Source organism: Bombina bombina, chromosome 11 (assembly GCF_027579735.1).
Source record: "Bombina bombina isolate aBomBom1 chromosome 11, aBomBom1.pri, whole genome shotgun sequence".
In the NCBI taxonomy this organism is placed as follows: Eukaryota; Metazoa; Chordata; class Amphibia; order Anura; family Bombinatoridae; genus Bombina; species Bombina bombina.
Window position 1 is genome coordinate 179,119,683 of NC_069509.1, and position 16,405 is coordinate 179,136,087.

General features: G+C 35.1%; 1 protein-coding gene across 1 annotated transcript in view; it reads left to right on the top strand.

Moving 5' to 3' along the window:
* LOC128641740 (uncharacterized) overlaps positions 1 to 16,405 on the top strand; it is a 383,379-nt gene that overhangs the window by 203,954 nt on the left and 163,020 nt on the right. The window contains exons 34-43 of the mRNA XM_053694265.1: positions 2,288 to 2,422; positions 3,451 to 3,570; positions 4,155 to 4,247; positions 5,316 to 5,533; positions 6,115 to 6,308; positions 7,786 to 8,088; positions 8,824 to 9,044; positions 11,020 to 11,181; positions 12,703 to 12,780; positions 14,521 to 14,889. Coding sequence (XP_053550240.1) covers positions 2,288 to 2,422; positions 3,451 to 3,570; positions 4,155 to 4,247; positions 5,316 to 5,533; positions 6,115 to 6,308; positions 7,786 to 8,088; positions 8,824 to 9,044; positions 11,020 to 11,181; positions 12,703 to 12,780; positions 14,521 to 14,889 — 1,893 coding nt within the window. The remainder of the gene's footprint in view (positions 1 to 2,287; positions 2,423 to 3,450; positions 3,571 to 4,154; positions 4,248 to 5,315; positions 5,534 to 6,114; positions 6,309 to 7,785; positions 8,089 to 8,823; positions 9,045 to 11,019; positions 11,182 to 12,702; positions 12,781 to 14,520; positions 14,890 to 16,405) is intronic.

Sequence of the window (16,405 nt, forward strand, 5' to 3'; positions counted from 1 at the left end):
AGCATTTCCTCTATTATATTAGTCACCAATATATAATACAAGTTACTGACAATTTCATTTCCTTCTTTCCGGTGACCTAGACATGAATTTCTTTGCTATTGAGATGATTCTCAAACTTCTAAAACCTCAAGTAAACCACAGAATTGTACTTATTTATAATAGTTTATAAGCTCTGACCCATAAGACCCTTTTTTACCGTTCTTTAAAATGAGGTACATCAAAGTGTGCAAAGAAAATGCTGAAATGAGTCTTTTATCATTGCACTGTTGCTTATATATAACCGTGTTAAACCCCTGCAAATTAATTAAACACATAGTTAAAGATGTCTCTAGAGCCGCAATGCACTGCTGGGAGATAGCTGAACGCATCTGCTCAGCCAGTAACATGAGGCATATTTGTGTAGTCACCAATCACCAGATGCTTCTGAGCCTACCTAGGTGTGCTTTTAATAAAAGGATACCAAGAGAATGAAGTGAATTTGATAATAGACATACATTAAAAAATCTCTCTATTTGAACCATCAACATGATATTTCAATACATACTTTTTCTGACTCTTTATAGTCTGAGTGAGATGTAAATAACTTTTGCAGTGATACTGTGAGAACAAAGCTCTGTTTTACAATTGGCCCTAACACTAATAGTCACTATAACATTCACCTTTATGATTGTCTTGTACCATCACACTATTAGGTGTAACTACTGCTCTGTCCTCCATCAGCATCGCTGTTATAAACTGTTTTATAGTAGTACACTCAGGGGAGTATTGTGGCCTAGACAAACAAGGCACTTGCCTAGGGCGGCTGAATTGGGGGGGGGCAGCATTATTTTATTTTCACTTCACACACGCACTCTACACACCATGAACACTCACCAACATATGTACACACACTCACTATATATACTCACTCACTACACACACTCACCATATATGCACACACTCACCATAAACACACACTCATCATATACACACACTCACCATATATACACACTTACTACAAACACACACACCATAAACACACACACATCATAAACACACACTCACCATAAACATGCACTCACCATATATACACACACTCACTACACACACTCACCATATATATACACTCACTCACTACACACACTCACCATATTCACACACTCACCATATACACACACACTTACCATATATACACACACTCACCATATACACACACACACACACTAACAATATATACACACACTCACTACACACACTCACCACATACACACACACACACTACACACACCATATATACACACATACACTCACTACACACACTCACCATATATACACACACTCACACCATAAACACACACTTACTACACACTCACACACCATAAACACACACTCACCGTAAATATACATACACTCACTACACACTAACCATATTTATACACACTCACTACACACACACTACTCACACTCACCATATATACACACACACTCACCATATATACACACACTCACTTCACACACACTGCACACACTCACCATATATATATATATACACACACACTCACTACACACACACTATAAAGACACACTCAACATATATACACACACTCACTACAAACACACACCCCATAAGCACACACTCACCATATATATATATATATATATATATATATATATATATATACACACACCATAAACTCACACTCACCATATACACACACAGTCACTACATATACACACACTACACACACCATATATACACACTACACACACACTCACCATATATACACACAAACACTACACACACACTGTAAACACACACTCACTATATATACACACACTCACTACACACACACCATAAACACACACTCACCATATATAAACACACTCACTACACACACACCATAATTACAAACTCACCATATATACACACACTCACTACACACATATACATATGCACCCTTGAACATTTATTTTTGAAATTGCATGACAAAAAAAAAAAAGCCACTTTACCTCCTGACCAAAATTTTTTATTAAGAAGAGGCCTAAAATCTGGGGGGCAGCAGAATTTTGAGTGGCTACGGCAGCACAAAACCTAAATGTGCCACTGAGTATACTATATTTCCTTCAGTGTAGTACATGCAAATGTGTTGCTTTTTAGTCATCTTATTGTGATATGTCGCTGCTTGATAAATAAATAAAACTGATATTGCACCATACACAGCAGCACGCTCAGACTGTCTTGCAATTCTGTTCCCTCCTGCACTAATGCATTTTATTAACTTTATAATTTGCTTTGTGTTTTTTTCAGGGGAAACAGGAAGTTGAGGCTTCTATCAAAGTTAACAAAAAAGATGTGTTTGGTCTCACAGGCAAATTGCAGACTAAATCCAGTAAAAAAGAGTTATGGCATATTTTACGAATGGATATGACTCATTCTTTCCAGGTAATGAAACTTTATTTTCATTTATACATCACTGGTAAAATATTCACTACAAATGATTTGTAAAAAAAACTGAATTATTTCCTATGTGTGTTTTTTTTATGCCAGTCTCTTACACAGTATTGGAGATGTAATATTATTTTAAATACAAAATGTATGGATGTTTATGCTTAAAGTGAAATGGAACACATAAGTTTTTTATTTAATGATTTAGATAAAGCAGATAACAGCTTTCCAATTTACTTCTATTTGCAAACTTGCTTTATTCTCTTGTTATCCTTTGTTAAAGGAGCAACAATGCACTACTGGGAGCTAGCTGAACAGATCAGGTGAGCCAATGGCAAGGGCTATATATGTGCAGTCACCAATCAACAGCTAGCTCCTAGCAGTGCATTGCTGCTTCAGAGCCTACCTAGGTATACTTTTCAACAAAGGATATGAAGAGAACGAAGCAAATTCTATAATAAAAGTAAATTAGAAAGTTGTTTACAATTGAATGCTCTATCTGAATCATGAAATTTCAGGTTTCAATTCTGTTTAAAATATGGAGGGTAACTGTTCTATTCATCCAATTTCTGTGTTAATCAGAAATGATTTGTAATAGAATGTTCTTAAAGGGATATGAAACCCAAAAATATTCTTTCATGATTCAGATAGAGCATGCACTTATAAACAACTTTCACATGTACTCTTATTATCAATTTTACTTCATTCTCTTGGTATACTTTCATAAAGAAGCAGCAATGCCCTACTGTGAGCTAGCAGATACATCTTTATGCCAATCACAAAAGGCATATATGTGCAGCTAGCTCCCAGCTCCAGAGCCTACCTAGGCATGGTTTTCAACAAAGGATACCAAGAGAATAAAGCAAATTAGATAAAATAAGTACATTGGAAAACTGTTTAAAATGGTATGCTCTATCACATTCATGATTTAATTCAGTTGGGTTTCATGACCCTTTAATTGATGACTAAAATAGCTCAAATTAAGTTATACTTTTATACATTTTATAAAAAAAAAAAAAAAACAGGTAAGGTTCCCGCGTGTCCTGGTATTTGATGGAGAAGTTTTCTCAAGGCAGAGCAAGCATGACGACTTCGATCATGGCGCAAACGGGAGAATCGTTATTAACAAAAATGATATGCTGCAGGTGAGACCAATTCTCTCTTCCTTTATATTTCAGAAATAAACCACATGAATCAGTTTCCTTAATACAACATAATGTTCAGCTTATTAAAGAATCATTGAACAATCATAGTATATACTATTGGCAAAGAAAGTCACACACAAATGAGAGAACCAAAAATGCAAGAACACAAGAATCTTTGTAATATTGTAATTATTTTATTAGTTACCTTTTTTCATTTAACTGACCCTGCTACATGCTACATGCTATTGACAGCATAGAGCAGTGAATAAACTCATATACATCTGGCTACTGCAAAGTACAGCAAATTGTATTAATAAAAGAATAGGTTTGAATACTGCTAAACTATTTTTAAGTAGATGTTTAATAATGCAGCATTTCTTTCCTGGAGTCTGGATTTGTAAATACATGGAGCAAGTGAACAAACAATCTAAAAAATGTCATATATATCAAAACACCTTTGTGCAATAATTACAATGTTATTGTCACAGGTATTAAAGATAAATAATAGAAAGGTAATCCGTTTTCCAGCTAAGGTAATATTGTATCTGTATTAAAATAGTAATGTGTATTCATTTTATTTTTAGTTACTTTTCCGAATAAATGGATCCCTGAATCATGTAGGGTTTTATTCGCAATTAACGCATCCGTATCAGCTGAAAATTCCTCAAGACCTTCAGGTACAATTCCCATGATACTGCAGTATTTTACTGTGTGTTAGTGACTGTAATTCCCTCATTGCAGGGCGTTCCCTCATACCTTAAGCTCCTCCCACATTGCAAGGATTATATTTCCCAGGTTCCCCCCTTCCAAAAGACCCCTCACTCAACACCCTATGCATTCCCACTGCATCCAAGTACAGGACACCCTAAAGTCAGCCCCTACCTCAGTCCTCGTTCTACAGATGATCTTTCTTTTAGTTTTGCTTAAAGCCATAAATTCTCATATGTTTTTATGAGCAACTTACAGTTTAGAGGAGGGCAAAATGTGAGACTTCACCACCCTTCTAATTGTTGGGGGCTTCTTGTGTCAGTAAATGTCTTACAGGGGAGCATTATGGAAGGGAATACCTTGGGGGGAATTACAGTGAGAAATATCTCAGTAAGAGTGAGGGAATTCCTTGTGGCAAAGGTGCTACAGTAGGACCATGTGGTGGAAATATCATTGGGGGAGTCACAATGGTGTAGAAAGGGAACACCTTAGTGTACTTATACAAGAGCAGTGGGGTGATCCTTATACTTAGGCATAAGCACCACTGAATGACTCTTTTGATACCAATGAGCTGCCATCTGTAAAAAAAATTGCAAACGTTCATGGTTACAATACCAAGAATGTGCACTTGGTGGTAGGTTTAGGGAGGTGCCAATAATTTATTTTTACATATTGTGGGCTTTCCTTAGGACACAAGGGAGAGGAAAATAGGTTAAGGGGAGTTAAATAAAAAAAGAAAGAAGTAGAAAAAGGTGAATCCCATACCACCACAGTTAATGTCATCCTCCACCCCAGATACGTAGATGACCTCTGTTGGTGATTTTAATTTTAAGATCTAGAGCACTGCTGACAAAAACATGTGAAGCAAATTCTGTCTATCAGCACAGAATTAAAATATTCTTAGTTTTTGCACTTTGAAAGTATACAGTATATATATATATATACTGTATATATATATATATATATATATATATATACATATGTTTGTGTAACATATTAGTAAGATTTTCTTTTTTCCAATGCAAATAAACATATAGGTGCATGCTTCAGCCAAACAATATGGCGCTAAGAATGTAAATGGAACATTGTCGCTTCACAGCAATGGGAAAGATTTGGTCTTGGTTGAAATTGATTTGAGTAATGACAAGAAGAAGAACGTTGGGATGATTGGACTTAGTGCATCATTGCATCAAGTGGTTCTGTCAGAGCCAGAGTTTGCACGCTTAAGGATAATTGGAAAAGCTTTGCCTTCCAGGTAATGTATGTGGTGAAATGCGTATAGGACATGAAGCTTAGGTATGTGGGTGTAAGGACTCTGCATAGAATATTTTTGTGCTCAACTTGTAATCTAGGACAATATTTACACAAGCACAAGAGGTGTTTAATGTCCTTTTAAGATTTCATAATAAGTTCAATACAATTTGCTACAAGTCACACTGCCGAAAATTACTTTAAACAGACATTAAACACTAAATACATTTAATGCACCTCCCTCTAATTATAGATGCTGCCATTTTGAAACTGCAGGTACAAGTTACACTGCAGGTATCTAAAGGAGAGTTACCCCACATGTGCAAACAAGTCAGCACTGGAATGTAGACAAAGTTAGATTTCAACATGGCTGCACCCATTACTAGAGGGAGGGAATAACCTCAATACTATACTTGTAATATTAATTTAGTGTGTAATATCCCTTTAAAGTACACATTAGCACAAGTTATCAGAGTGCATTATCGAAAAATGTATTTAAAAATAAATATTTGATACAGAATTATGTTAATGTTTTATGCTGATTTTTCTAAAGACTATTTCTAATTTATTTTTTGCTAAACTCAGATTATCCCTGTTTTCTGAAATGAAGATAAATGAAAAATCTTTAAAGATTGATCTACTGGGCTCAAAAGAGCAGAAAGTTGGTTTTGTGTTGTCCTTTACTGGAAATGTTCAACACAACATTGACGATTTGACCGTTATACCTAATCAGTTGTCGGTGGATGGAGCTTTGAAACAAAAGAAAAATCTTAATGAGGGTAAGTGTTATTTATAAATTGTTTGTGGGAAATTTAAAGGGACAGTCAACTCAAATGTTTTATTGTTTTAGAAGATAGGTAATCCCTTTATTACCCATTCCCCAGCTTTGCACAGAAAACATGGTTATATTAATACACTTTTTACCTCTGTGATTACCTTGTATCTAAACATCTTCTGACGGCCCCCTGATCACATGACTTTATCTATTGACTTGCATTTAAGCCAATTAGTGCTGTGTTGTTAGAATCCACGGGCGTCAGCACAAAGTTATCTATATGGCTCACATGAACTAGCTTCTCCTGTTGTGAAAAGCAAATACAAAAGCATATGATCATGGGGCTGTCTTTAGGGACTTAGAAACAGACATACATTTAGAGGTTTAAATGTTATAAAGTATATTAATATAACAATGTTGGTTGTGCAAAGCTGGGGAATTGGTAGTAAAGCCGTTATCTATCTTTTTAAACAATAACAATTTTTGTGTTGACTGTCCCTTTAACCTGAAATTTTGAAAACATCTGTTCAATTTGCCATTTATTAGACATGTGATTTGATTTTAGATGAACGTAAAAAATGACAAATTTTTCCAGAACAGCTTTTAATGAGAAAAGAACAAACCAAATGTTTGCCAGAAAAAAATGTAGTTGTTTTATTCTTTTGTTTAATAATATAAAGGTGTTAACTGAATTTGTGCATGCAAGAAATACTTATCTGCAGACAGGAAAAGCTTAGAATTTAAAAAAAAAAAAATAATTCAATAACAATTCTGCAATGTTCTTGTCAGTTGATTGATTATAGTGTCAGCCAATAAGTATGTAAGCTTCACTTTTGGCAGGGAATTGTTTGGTCAGTCCATATATTATATAATATACAGTATATAATTATTGTGCTACAATGTCCATTTAAAGCGATAGTCAATATTAAAATTGTTATAGTTTAAAAAGATAGATAATCCCTTTATTACCCATTTCCCAGCATTTACTTTATAACCTTTAAACCTCTAAATTTCTGCCTGTTTCTAAGCCACCACAGACAGCCTCTTATCACATGCTTTATTATTAGCTATTCACAGGAGACTGCTAGGTCTTGTGTGACATTTAGATAACATTGTGCTCACATCTGTCGAGTAATTTAAGAGTAAGCACAACACAATACCAACTGGCTAAAATGCAAGTCAATCGATATAATAAATAAATAGTCATGTGATCAGGGGGCAGTCTGCGGAGGCTTAAATACAAGGTAATTACAGAGGTAAAAAGTGTATTAATATAACTGTGTTGGTTGTACAAAGCTGGGGAATGGGTAATAAAGGGGTTATCTATCTTTTAAACAATAAGAATTCTGGTGTAGACTGTCCCTTTAACTTCCTTTTATCATGCTCCTCCACTCAAGCTTTACCCCGGTTTTGCCAATTATCTCATTATTTTGTAAAAATACCACAATTATATAGTTTAACCCATTATTATTCCTTCACAGGTTACATTTTCTTTGTAAAGAACCAGGAAATGTACCAAATTCATCTGAGGAACAGGAATGTGCTCGGGAACAACAGCCTGCACAATATTAGTTTGACTCTAGCGCAGAACGGAAGCCGCGCGTTTCCCACTGAAACCAAACTCAGGGCTCACGTACAGGTGGAGGAATCACACAGCAGCGGGGAGGTTTGCATACAGGTGGATGATAAATTGCTGTGTATGGATCTTTTAAATGCTGGCGACTTAGAGCATCGCGGTATCAGAGGAAGACTGACACACAATATTGTCTCCTTGCGGAATGCAGGTATACAGCAAATCTGGTGCACAGCATCAAGCACTCTGTATATACACAAGCTTCAAATAAGTCTCGAAACACTAAAGGGCATTGCTTATGGCTCCAAAGGTGCAGTGACATCACTGGGGGCACCAGAGGGCACTAGCCCCCAGCATAATGGGCCCCCCCAACTGTGATCGTCCCACATTTGCCCACTACCACTTTGCCCAGGTTCCCTACAGCTCTGTCTGACTCCACCCATGGAATTTCTCGCCCATACGGAGCATCCAACCCAGCCCCTGTCAATGTCTCACTCACAAACCCCCCACCCCCATAAGAAAATCCTGGAAATGCAACTGCACAGGTGACACATGTCTACATGTACACACAAATATATACATTGAATACAACCAAACAGGAATTTGCCAAATACAAAAATAGACGTATAGTCTATTTCAGTGTTAAATGATGAATCACACTTTAGCCAATCGTAACGCTCCCCCTTTGGCATCCAGCAAAGGGGGCACTTTTACGATTGGCTACAGCATGATTCGTAATTTTACACTGAAATAGACTATGCTTTGCAGGCAAAGGAACAGCGGAATATATAAGAAAATGAAATGGTGATTTTTTTTATATATTTTAGCGTCTACAATGATTTTAATTAATGAAAGTGCCCTTCATTTACTTTTTAATATACATATTGTTGATCGTATAGCTTAACTTTACAATCACTTTAATGTGACATTATATTGTGTTTTGCAGGAATTCCTGTAGAAAGCGCTGTTGAAGTGACACTCAACAACAAAAGCATCAACCGTACGTGTATTTTATCACTGGACACTGGGAACAGCAGGATTGATATTTCTGTCGGGCTAGAGAGATCCTCGACACAGTCACAGTTAATGACAAGTTTAAGACATAATGTATCTGATCTAAAATATCACGGACTACCATATAATATAGATGGAATTTGCTACTACCAGGTAAGACATTGGGGCCAATTTATTAAAGTGCGGACGGACATGATATGGTGTAGCGTATCATGTCCGCCGCAAATCAATAAATGCAGACAGCATACGCTGTCAGCATTTATCATTGCACAAGCAGTTCTTGTGAACTGCTTGTGCAATGCCGCCCCCTGCAGATTTGCGGCCGCTAGCAGGGGGTGTCAATCAGCCCGATCGTATAGGATCGGTCGGATTGATGTCCGCAGCCTCAGAGCAGGCGGACAATTTACGGAGTCTTTAGACCGCTGCTTCATAACTACTGTTTCCGGCGAGCCTGAAGGAGTTTGATAAGGACAAGGAGCCATTCAGAGCTTGATAATTCGGCCCCATTGTATGAATCCACTCAGGCAGGTCCGCCAGGGGCACTTCACTAAAAGGGTGTAGTGCAGAATTGTACTGTAAATTGGTGTATCTGCCCAATACATACATGGAAGTTAGTCATGCGTTCTAGTAGAATGAACTTTAGTTTAGAAACTGTGTCTTGGGATGACAGTTATGTAAATGCAGCCCTGAAAGGGATATTAGACAAAATTAAAGGGAAACTGAACCCAAATGTTTGCTTTCGTGGTTCAGATAGAGCATGCAATATTAAGCAACTTTCTAATTTACTACTATTATCAATTTTTCTTCGTTCTCTTGCTATCTTTATTTGGAAAAGAAGGCATCTAAGCTTTTTTTGGGTTCAGAACTCTGGACAGCAGTTTTTTATTGGTGGATGAATTTATCCACCAATAAGCAAGGACAACTCAGGTTGTTCACCAAAAATGGGCCGGCATCTAAACTTACATTCTTGCATTTCAAATAAAGATACCAAGAGAATGAAGAAAATTTGATAATAGGAGTATATTAGAAAGGTGCTTAAAATTTCATGCTCTATCTGAATCTTGAAAGAAAAAATGTGGGTTCAGTGTCCCTTTAAACTTTCAGGATTTAAAGGGATATGAAACCGAAAAAAAATTCTAATTTATTTCTATTATAAAATTGTCTTTGTTCTCTTGGTATCCTTTGTTGAAAAGCAGGAAGGTAAACACAGGAGCATGCATGTGTTTGGAGCACTATATATGACAGCAGTTTTGCAAGAATGTTATACATTTGCAAGCGTACTAGATGGCAGTTAGTATGTTAGTTACTTATAAATATTTTGCACATGGAAAAGGGAATAAGATATACCATATTCAACAGGCTTTTCAAAGAGTTTGTCTCTGGACAGCAAAACAATGCAAAATAACAGATTCAATTTGTATGAAAATTTGACTCAGTATGCAGATCTCTTGCAGTGCATGAGTGTGCTTATCATGTGCTCTTTGCCGTGTTCATTCAGGAATAATTAAAAATGAGCTCCTGAACTGATTAAATAATCACTCTGTAGCATGTTGTAGGGTCAGTAGTCTGAATATAGCAGGATGCACTGTAGCCCCTCATGGACAGTGGAAAAACATACAAAATAGATCATTAAGGTACATTAACAACTATTGTTTTTATTACACATTTTACATTTTATGAGGAATTACAAGTTGAGATTAATGTAATTTTAAAAGACCATACTTACCATAAAGAAAACTTCCTATTCTGGGAAGTACCAAACTCACTAGTCTCTCAGACACTTTCTTCTGCCCTCTGAATGTGCTCTCCCACTGATACTCTTACTTGAGTATCCTTTCTTGATTGGCTGAGAACATACCTTCAGCGAATTCATGCATTATGCCTGGGAGTGATTTATCATTCTGGGGTTTTGGAAGCAAAATCATTTTTTTATAAGATAAATATGGAATTTAAGCTACAAAAAAACCCTATGATTTTTTTTCAGTATAATTTATGTGAGATCACAGGTACTGCACATGATTTGGAGCAAAGGGAACAATTATTATTATTATTTGTGTAACACTTTACAAAAGCGTCTGATTATAATATATGAATAAACTGACTTTATTATTTTTCTGTTTCTTATAAGAGTTCCAGCAAGAGGTTTGCAACAGGAGTGACTGTTTATGTGGAGAATGAACAAATTAAGGCTGAAATCAACAAGAGAACAATTGGAAGCTCCTCGGATATTATTCTTCATCTGCACAATGACCTCAGCTCTATCAATAACATTGTACCATCCAGTATAAAGGTTGGCTTCATGCCCTATGATCAGTACATCTGTTTTACATGTTGTTAAGCCCATTTGTCTTGCCTGGCTTTGCATGTTGTATTGCAGGAGGTGTAAAGGTTATTTTCATTACACAGATTATCACATTTGCTATTGCCAGTATAGCCTCAAACTGCTCCCAGTAACCCACAAGACTCTAAGTACTGGTTAAGTGCAATAAATAGCTGTGTGCGTAATCTGGCAGCTGATAAATTACTTGCATTTATTTCAAACACCAAAACTGAATAAGGGGCTGAGAGTTAGAGCATTCTGTTTCTTAATTGTTGTTTGTGGTTATGTTAATAAAGTTTGTCTTTATGATAAATATCACTTTGATAAATGGCAGCTATTTGGAATGAAGTGATCTGCTTAGCGGAAAATAAAATAGAGGGAAAAAAACCCATATGTTTTGGTGAAGATTGTACTGAATAATGTGTAGTTCACTAAAGGAGATTTGTTTGTTAGCTCAGTAGTTATCTCACAATGTAAAATCATTATTATCATCATGGAGAACTAACCAATAAAACTTATTACAAGAGTAGTACAGAATTATGCCCTTATATATGTCACATATCTGATAGCTCAACCCAACAAGCCCAATTGGGGTACAACCCCAAAGATTTAGGGTGCTTATGCATCCGTATGCACTTTGGAGTCTAATATGTTATACATCTTCAGAAAGGGGAAGGTAATAAGATGCAAAATATTACAAGCAGGGTATTTCTTTTCATTTTTTATTTGATACTTCAGTCATTTCTCAATAACCAAATACTTTTCTTTTGCTTTTACATTAATCATTTTGTCTTAGAACAAAAATGTATTGCAGATATTTTAAATGGTTGAATTCTACAAGGTTTAAATGGAATATTTCTCATCATATATTTAAAGGGACATGGTACACAAATTTTCCAATCATGTATTTGAAAGAGCAACAGTTATGTCCTGTTAACTGTTTGAACATTTAAAAAAAAATGTAATTATGAAATTCTAAAAAATTATAGGAATGTGTCATAAATTAACATTATCAATAAGGTGAAAAGCTGTATTAAAACACTTGTTAAAAACATATTTGTAAAATGTGTGTCTTAAAGGGACAGTCAAGTCAAAATTAAACTTTCATTATTCATATAGAACAGCAATTTTAAGCAACTTCTAATTTACTACTATTATCTAAATGTAGCTACCTAGGTGCTGAACCAAAAATGGGCTGGTTCCTAAGCTTGCATTCTTGCTTTTTCAAATAAAGATACCAAGAAAACAAAGAAAATTTGATAATAGGAGTAAATTATAAAGTTTCATTAAAATTGCTGCTCTAGCTGAATCATGAAAGTTTCATTTTGACTCGACTATCCCTTTAACTATGTTGAACAGTGGCTTTTCTTTACCATAGAAACTCAACTGAAAACCCCCTAAGCTTAATAAAACAGCAAATGTTGCTAGACTTTGTTTGTTTGCTATATTATATTTTTGTGTTTAGTAATATTTTATATTTCCACATTACAGGTCATTTGCAATGGAGAAGTTAATTCTAACATATTTTACAGTCACTGCCATGGAGAAATTGCAAGAACCACATTGGAGGTATAAATTATTGTCTTAAAATACAAACTTTAGCACATTTATAGGAAAAATATAAAGAGGAAAAACATAAGGATATAAGTGCACAAATAAGAACACAAAAACATTATTGTTATAGTCGTACTGCTAGGTCCAAGTACACAGCTGTTACGTAAACTCAAGATGACATCATAAGAACATTTGCAAAAGGGTGTGGCCCATGACATCATCACATTGTTGCCTATGTGCATGTATTCTGCAAGTGTAGAGCAGAACTTCTACCGTGTGTAATCTTTTTGCAGCGGTTAAACACACAGTAGTGCAGGGTTGATAGTCTTAAAATGACATGTTTCTAATGGATTAGAGCATATCATTTTTTTTTATAATGGCCCTTTAAATGGGACAGTCTAATTTGTTAGAGCGTGTCATTTTAACACTTCTGACCCAGCACTTTAAATGTTTAACCCCTGCAAACCTAAATGCTGATGTACTTTTAATACAAAATGTAATGGATACTAATAATATGATTTAAAGTGACAGTAATGTCAATATTAAATGTTCAGGATTCACACAGAACATGCCATTTTAAACGTCTTTCCAATGTACTTCTGTTTTCAATTCTGCTTTGTTCTCTTGGTATTCTTTGTTGAGGGTTAAATCTAGCAAGGCTCATAGGAGCTTAGGAGCCTGGACGTGTCTATAGAAGTCTATGGCTGCCGTGTTTGCAAATATGTATAACATTGCTATAAACATTGTTGCAAACAAAGCTGCCAGATGGCTAAAGACACGTGCATGCTCCTGAGCTCACCTATGGTTACTCTTTAACAAAGGATACCAAGAGAACTAAGCAAAATTAATCACAGGAGTAAATTAGACAATTCATGTTCTATCCATTTAAGTCTAATTTTAACTTTATCTTTTACATATTTGATGACAGTTTTACTGTGTTTTTAATATGATTTTTAGACTGCTTATTGTATTTACCACTATACTATAAGTTATATCTCTCCTTTTCATACAGAAATGCAGCTTACACACTTTAGCGACATACACAGCTACATTTTACCCATCCACAATCCTATGAATGACCTTATAGCACCAACAGATCTTTTCAGAGAATCTCACCTGAGCAAAGAGTTTTAGAGAATCAGATCTTATGTGTTTAAACCTCACCAAGGGGTTAAATGCTTAGTTAAAGCAACATGAAACCCACATTTTTTTCTTCTTTCATTATTCAGATAGAACATACAATTATAAACAACATTCCAATTTACTTCTATTATCTAATTTGCTTCATTCTTTAGATATCCTTTGTTGAAGAAATATTAATGCACATTAATAAGCCAATCACATGCGGCATCAATCTACAGCCACCAATCAGCAGCTGTTGAGCCTATTTAGATATGTGTTTCAACAAAGGATACCAAGAGAATGAAGCAAATTAAATAATAGAAGTAAATTGGAAAGTTGTTTCAAACTATATTCTCTTTATAAATCATGAAAGAAAAAAAATTGGGTTTCATGTCCCTTTAAACTTGTGCTCAGGAGCCACAATGCATTACACAATTAGTCACCATATCCCATGTCCTGCTTGAGAGCAGAGCAGGTGCACACGTTTAACAGTCGGATAATGATACATAATGAGTCTTTACATCACAATAAAATGCTTTACTGGATTAGAATCTCTTTTATCTTACAGCTTTGTTTATCTTGGAGAACACATTCTGATTGGATGTAAATTTGTAATTATGTTTTGTGCCTTAGGTTTCAGTTCCTGTGAAGTCTTCATTTAATGGATCTCTTCTGACTAATGGAGATAAAACCAACGTGTTTGGGCTTGTGACTTCGGGTGATACCTTTGCTCGGATAAACATTAATGCAGAGACTGGTTTACAGAATAGCATTGAAATTGGCTTCAGACACTCATTGCCGCAGCTTTATTCACTGGGGGTCGCTAAAGACAACAAGATAAAGTTCTCAGCGACCATACAGGGTAGAAATACTGCTCAGTTGGATGTGGCGATTGGGAAATGTATCCTTAAAGCAAATGGTGCCACAAAGGTGGAGAACAATGGAACCTCCGCATCCTTCAATTGGACAACGTCAGTCATTAACTCATGTAGCACCCTAGAGGTACTGAGTATCACAGTCACATTAATAGATATCAGGTTATAAAGGATTATTTTACAATACCATAAGCTTTTGGGCATCCGTGTAAGGATAACTGGGTGGAGTTATGTGTAAAGTACTGAATATACTTAGGGCTAGTCTTGTGTAAATAATACCACACAAGTTAAAGGGACATAAAACAGGTTGAGAACTGTGCATATCCTAAAAGGGCTTATTAATTAAAAATAGTTTGCATGAAAAAAATGTTGCTGGCAAGTATTTTAATTTTTTTTTCAAAAATAAGCAAAATGACTTACATAGCTAAGCTGCCTGGAGCATCCAACGCCACCCCCCTTATCAGTGTTTAGACACATTGTATTTCAACTGAGTTCACAGTGTCTAGGCAGGCTCCAGCAGATAATCCCTATGTATTTTTGCATTCTCACAAAACAACAATAGATATAGATACAGTCATAAAAGGAATTGTGTGGAGGGAGTTAGAGCTTTACAATTCAGAAACTAAAAAGAAAGAGTTAATGACGAGGCACTGCAGTATACATTTGCAGGTAAAGTAATTAAAGTACATATTATATTTTGTCTCTATCCAACTTGTTTTATGTCCCTTTAATGGTTAAATATTTTAATGTGGCCAAAAATGTATGCACACCTTATACTTTTAATGGATAGCGCAGGGAGTGGTATTAGCGCGCTTATTGTGCATTACAAGTGGTAAGTTAACTTTTAATAATCGGATAGAGCATGACATTTTAAACAACATTCCAGTTTACTACTATTATTTAATTTGCTTTATTCTCTTGGTATACTTTGTTGAAGGAGCAGCAATGTACTACTGAGAGCTAGCTGCTGATTGGTGGCTGCACATATATGCCTTTTGTCAATGGTTCACCTGATGTGTTCAGCTAGCTCCCAGTAGTACATTGCTGTTCCTTCAATAAAGGATACCAAGAGAATAAAGCAAATTTGAGTATAGAAAGAAATGTGAAAGTTGTTTACAATTGTATGTTCTATCTGAATCATGGAAAATAAAATAAACAAACATACTGTATAAATGATACCTATATTGACTAACGAAAAAGCCTTCAGACCCCTACGGCTCCTTCATCAGACATGTTTGTTTGTAGGTGAAGCTCAGACATATTTATACATAATGTACAGATAAGGCAAATAAATGCACATAAATAACATAAATACACATAAATAACATAAATACACATAAATAACATAAATAACATAAATACATAAATAACATAAATACACATAAATAACATAAATACACATAATACATAAATACATAAATACACATAAATAACATAAATGCACATAAATAACATAAATACACATAAATACATAAATACACATAAATACATAAATAACAAATACACATAAATAACATAAATACACATAAATACACATAAATAACATAAATACACATAAATAACATAAATGCACATAAATAACATAAATACACACAAATACTGTACACATAAATAACATATATACACATAAATAACAAATACAC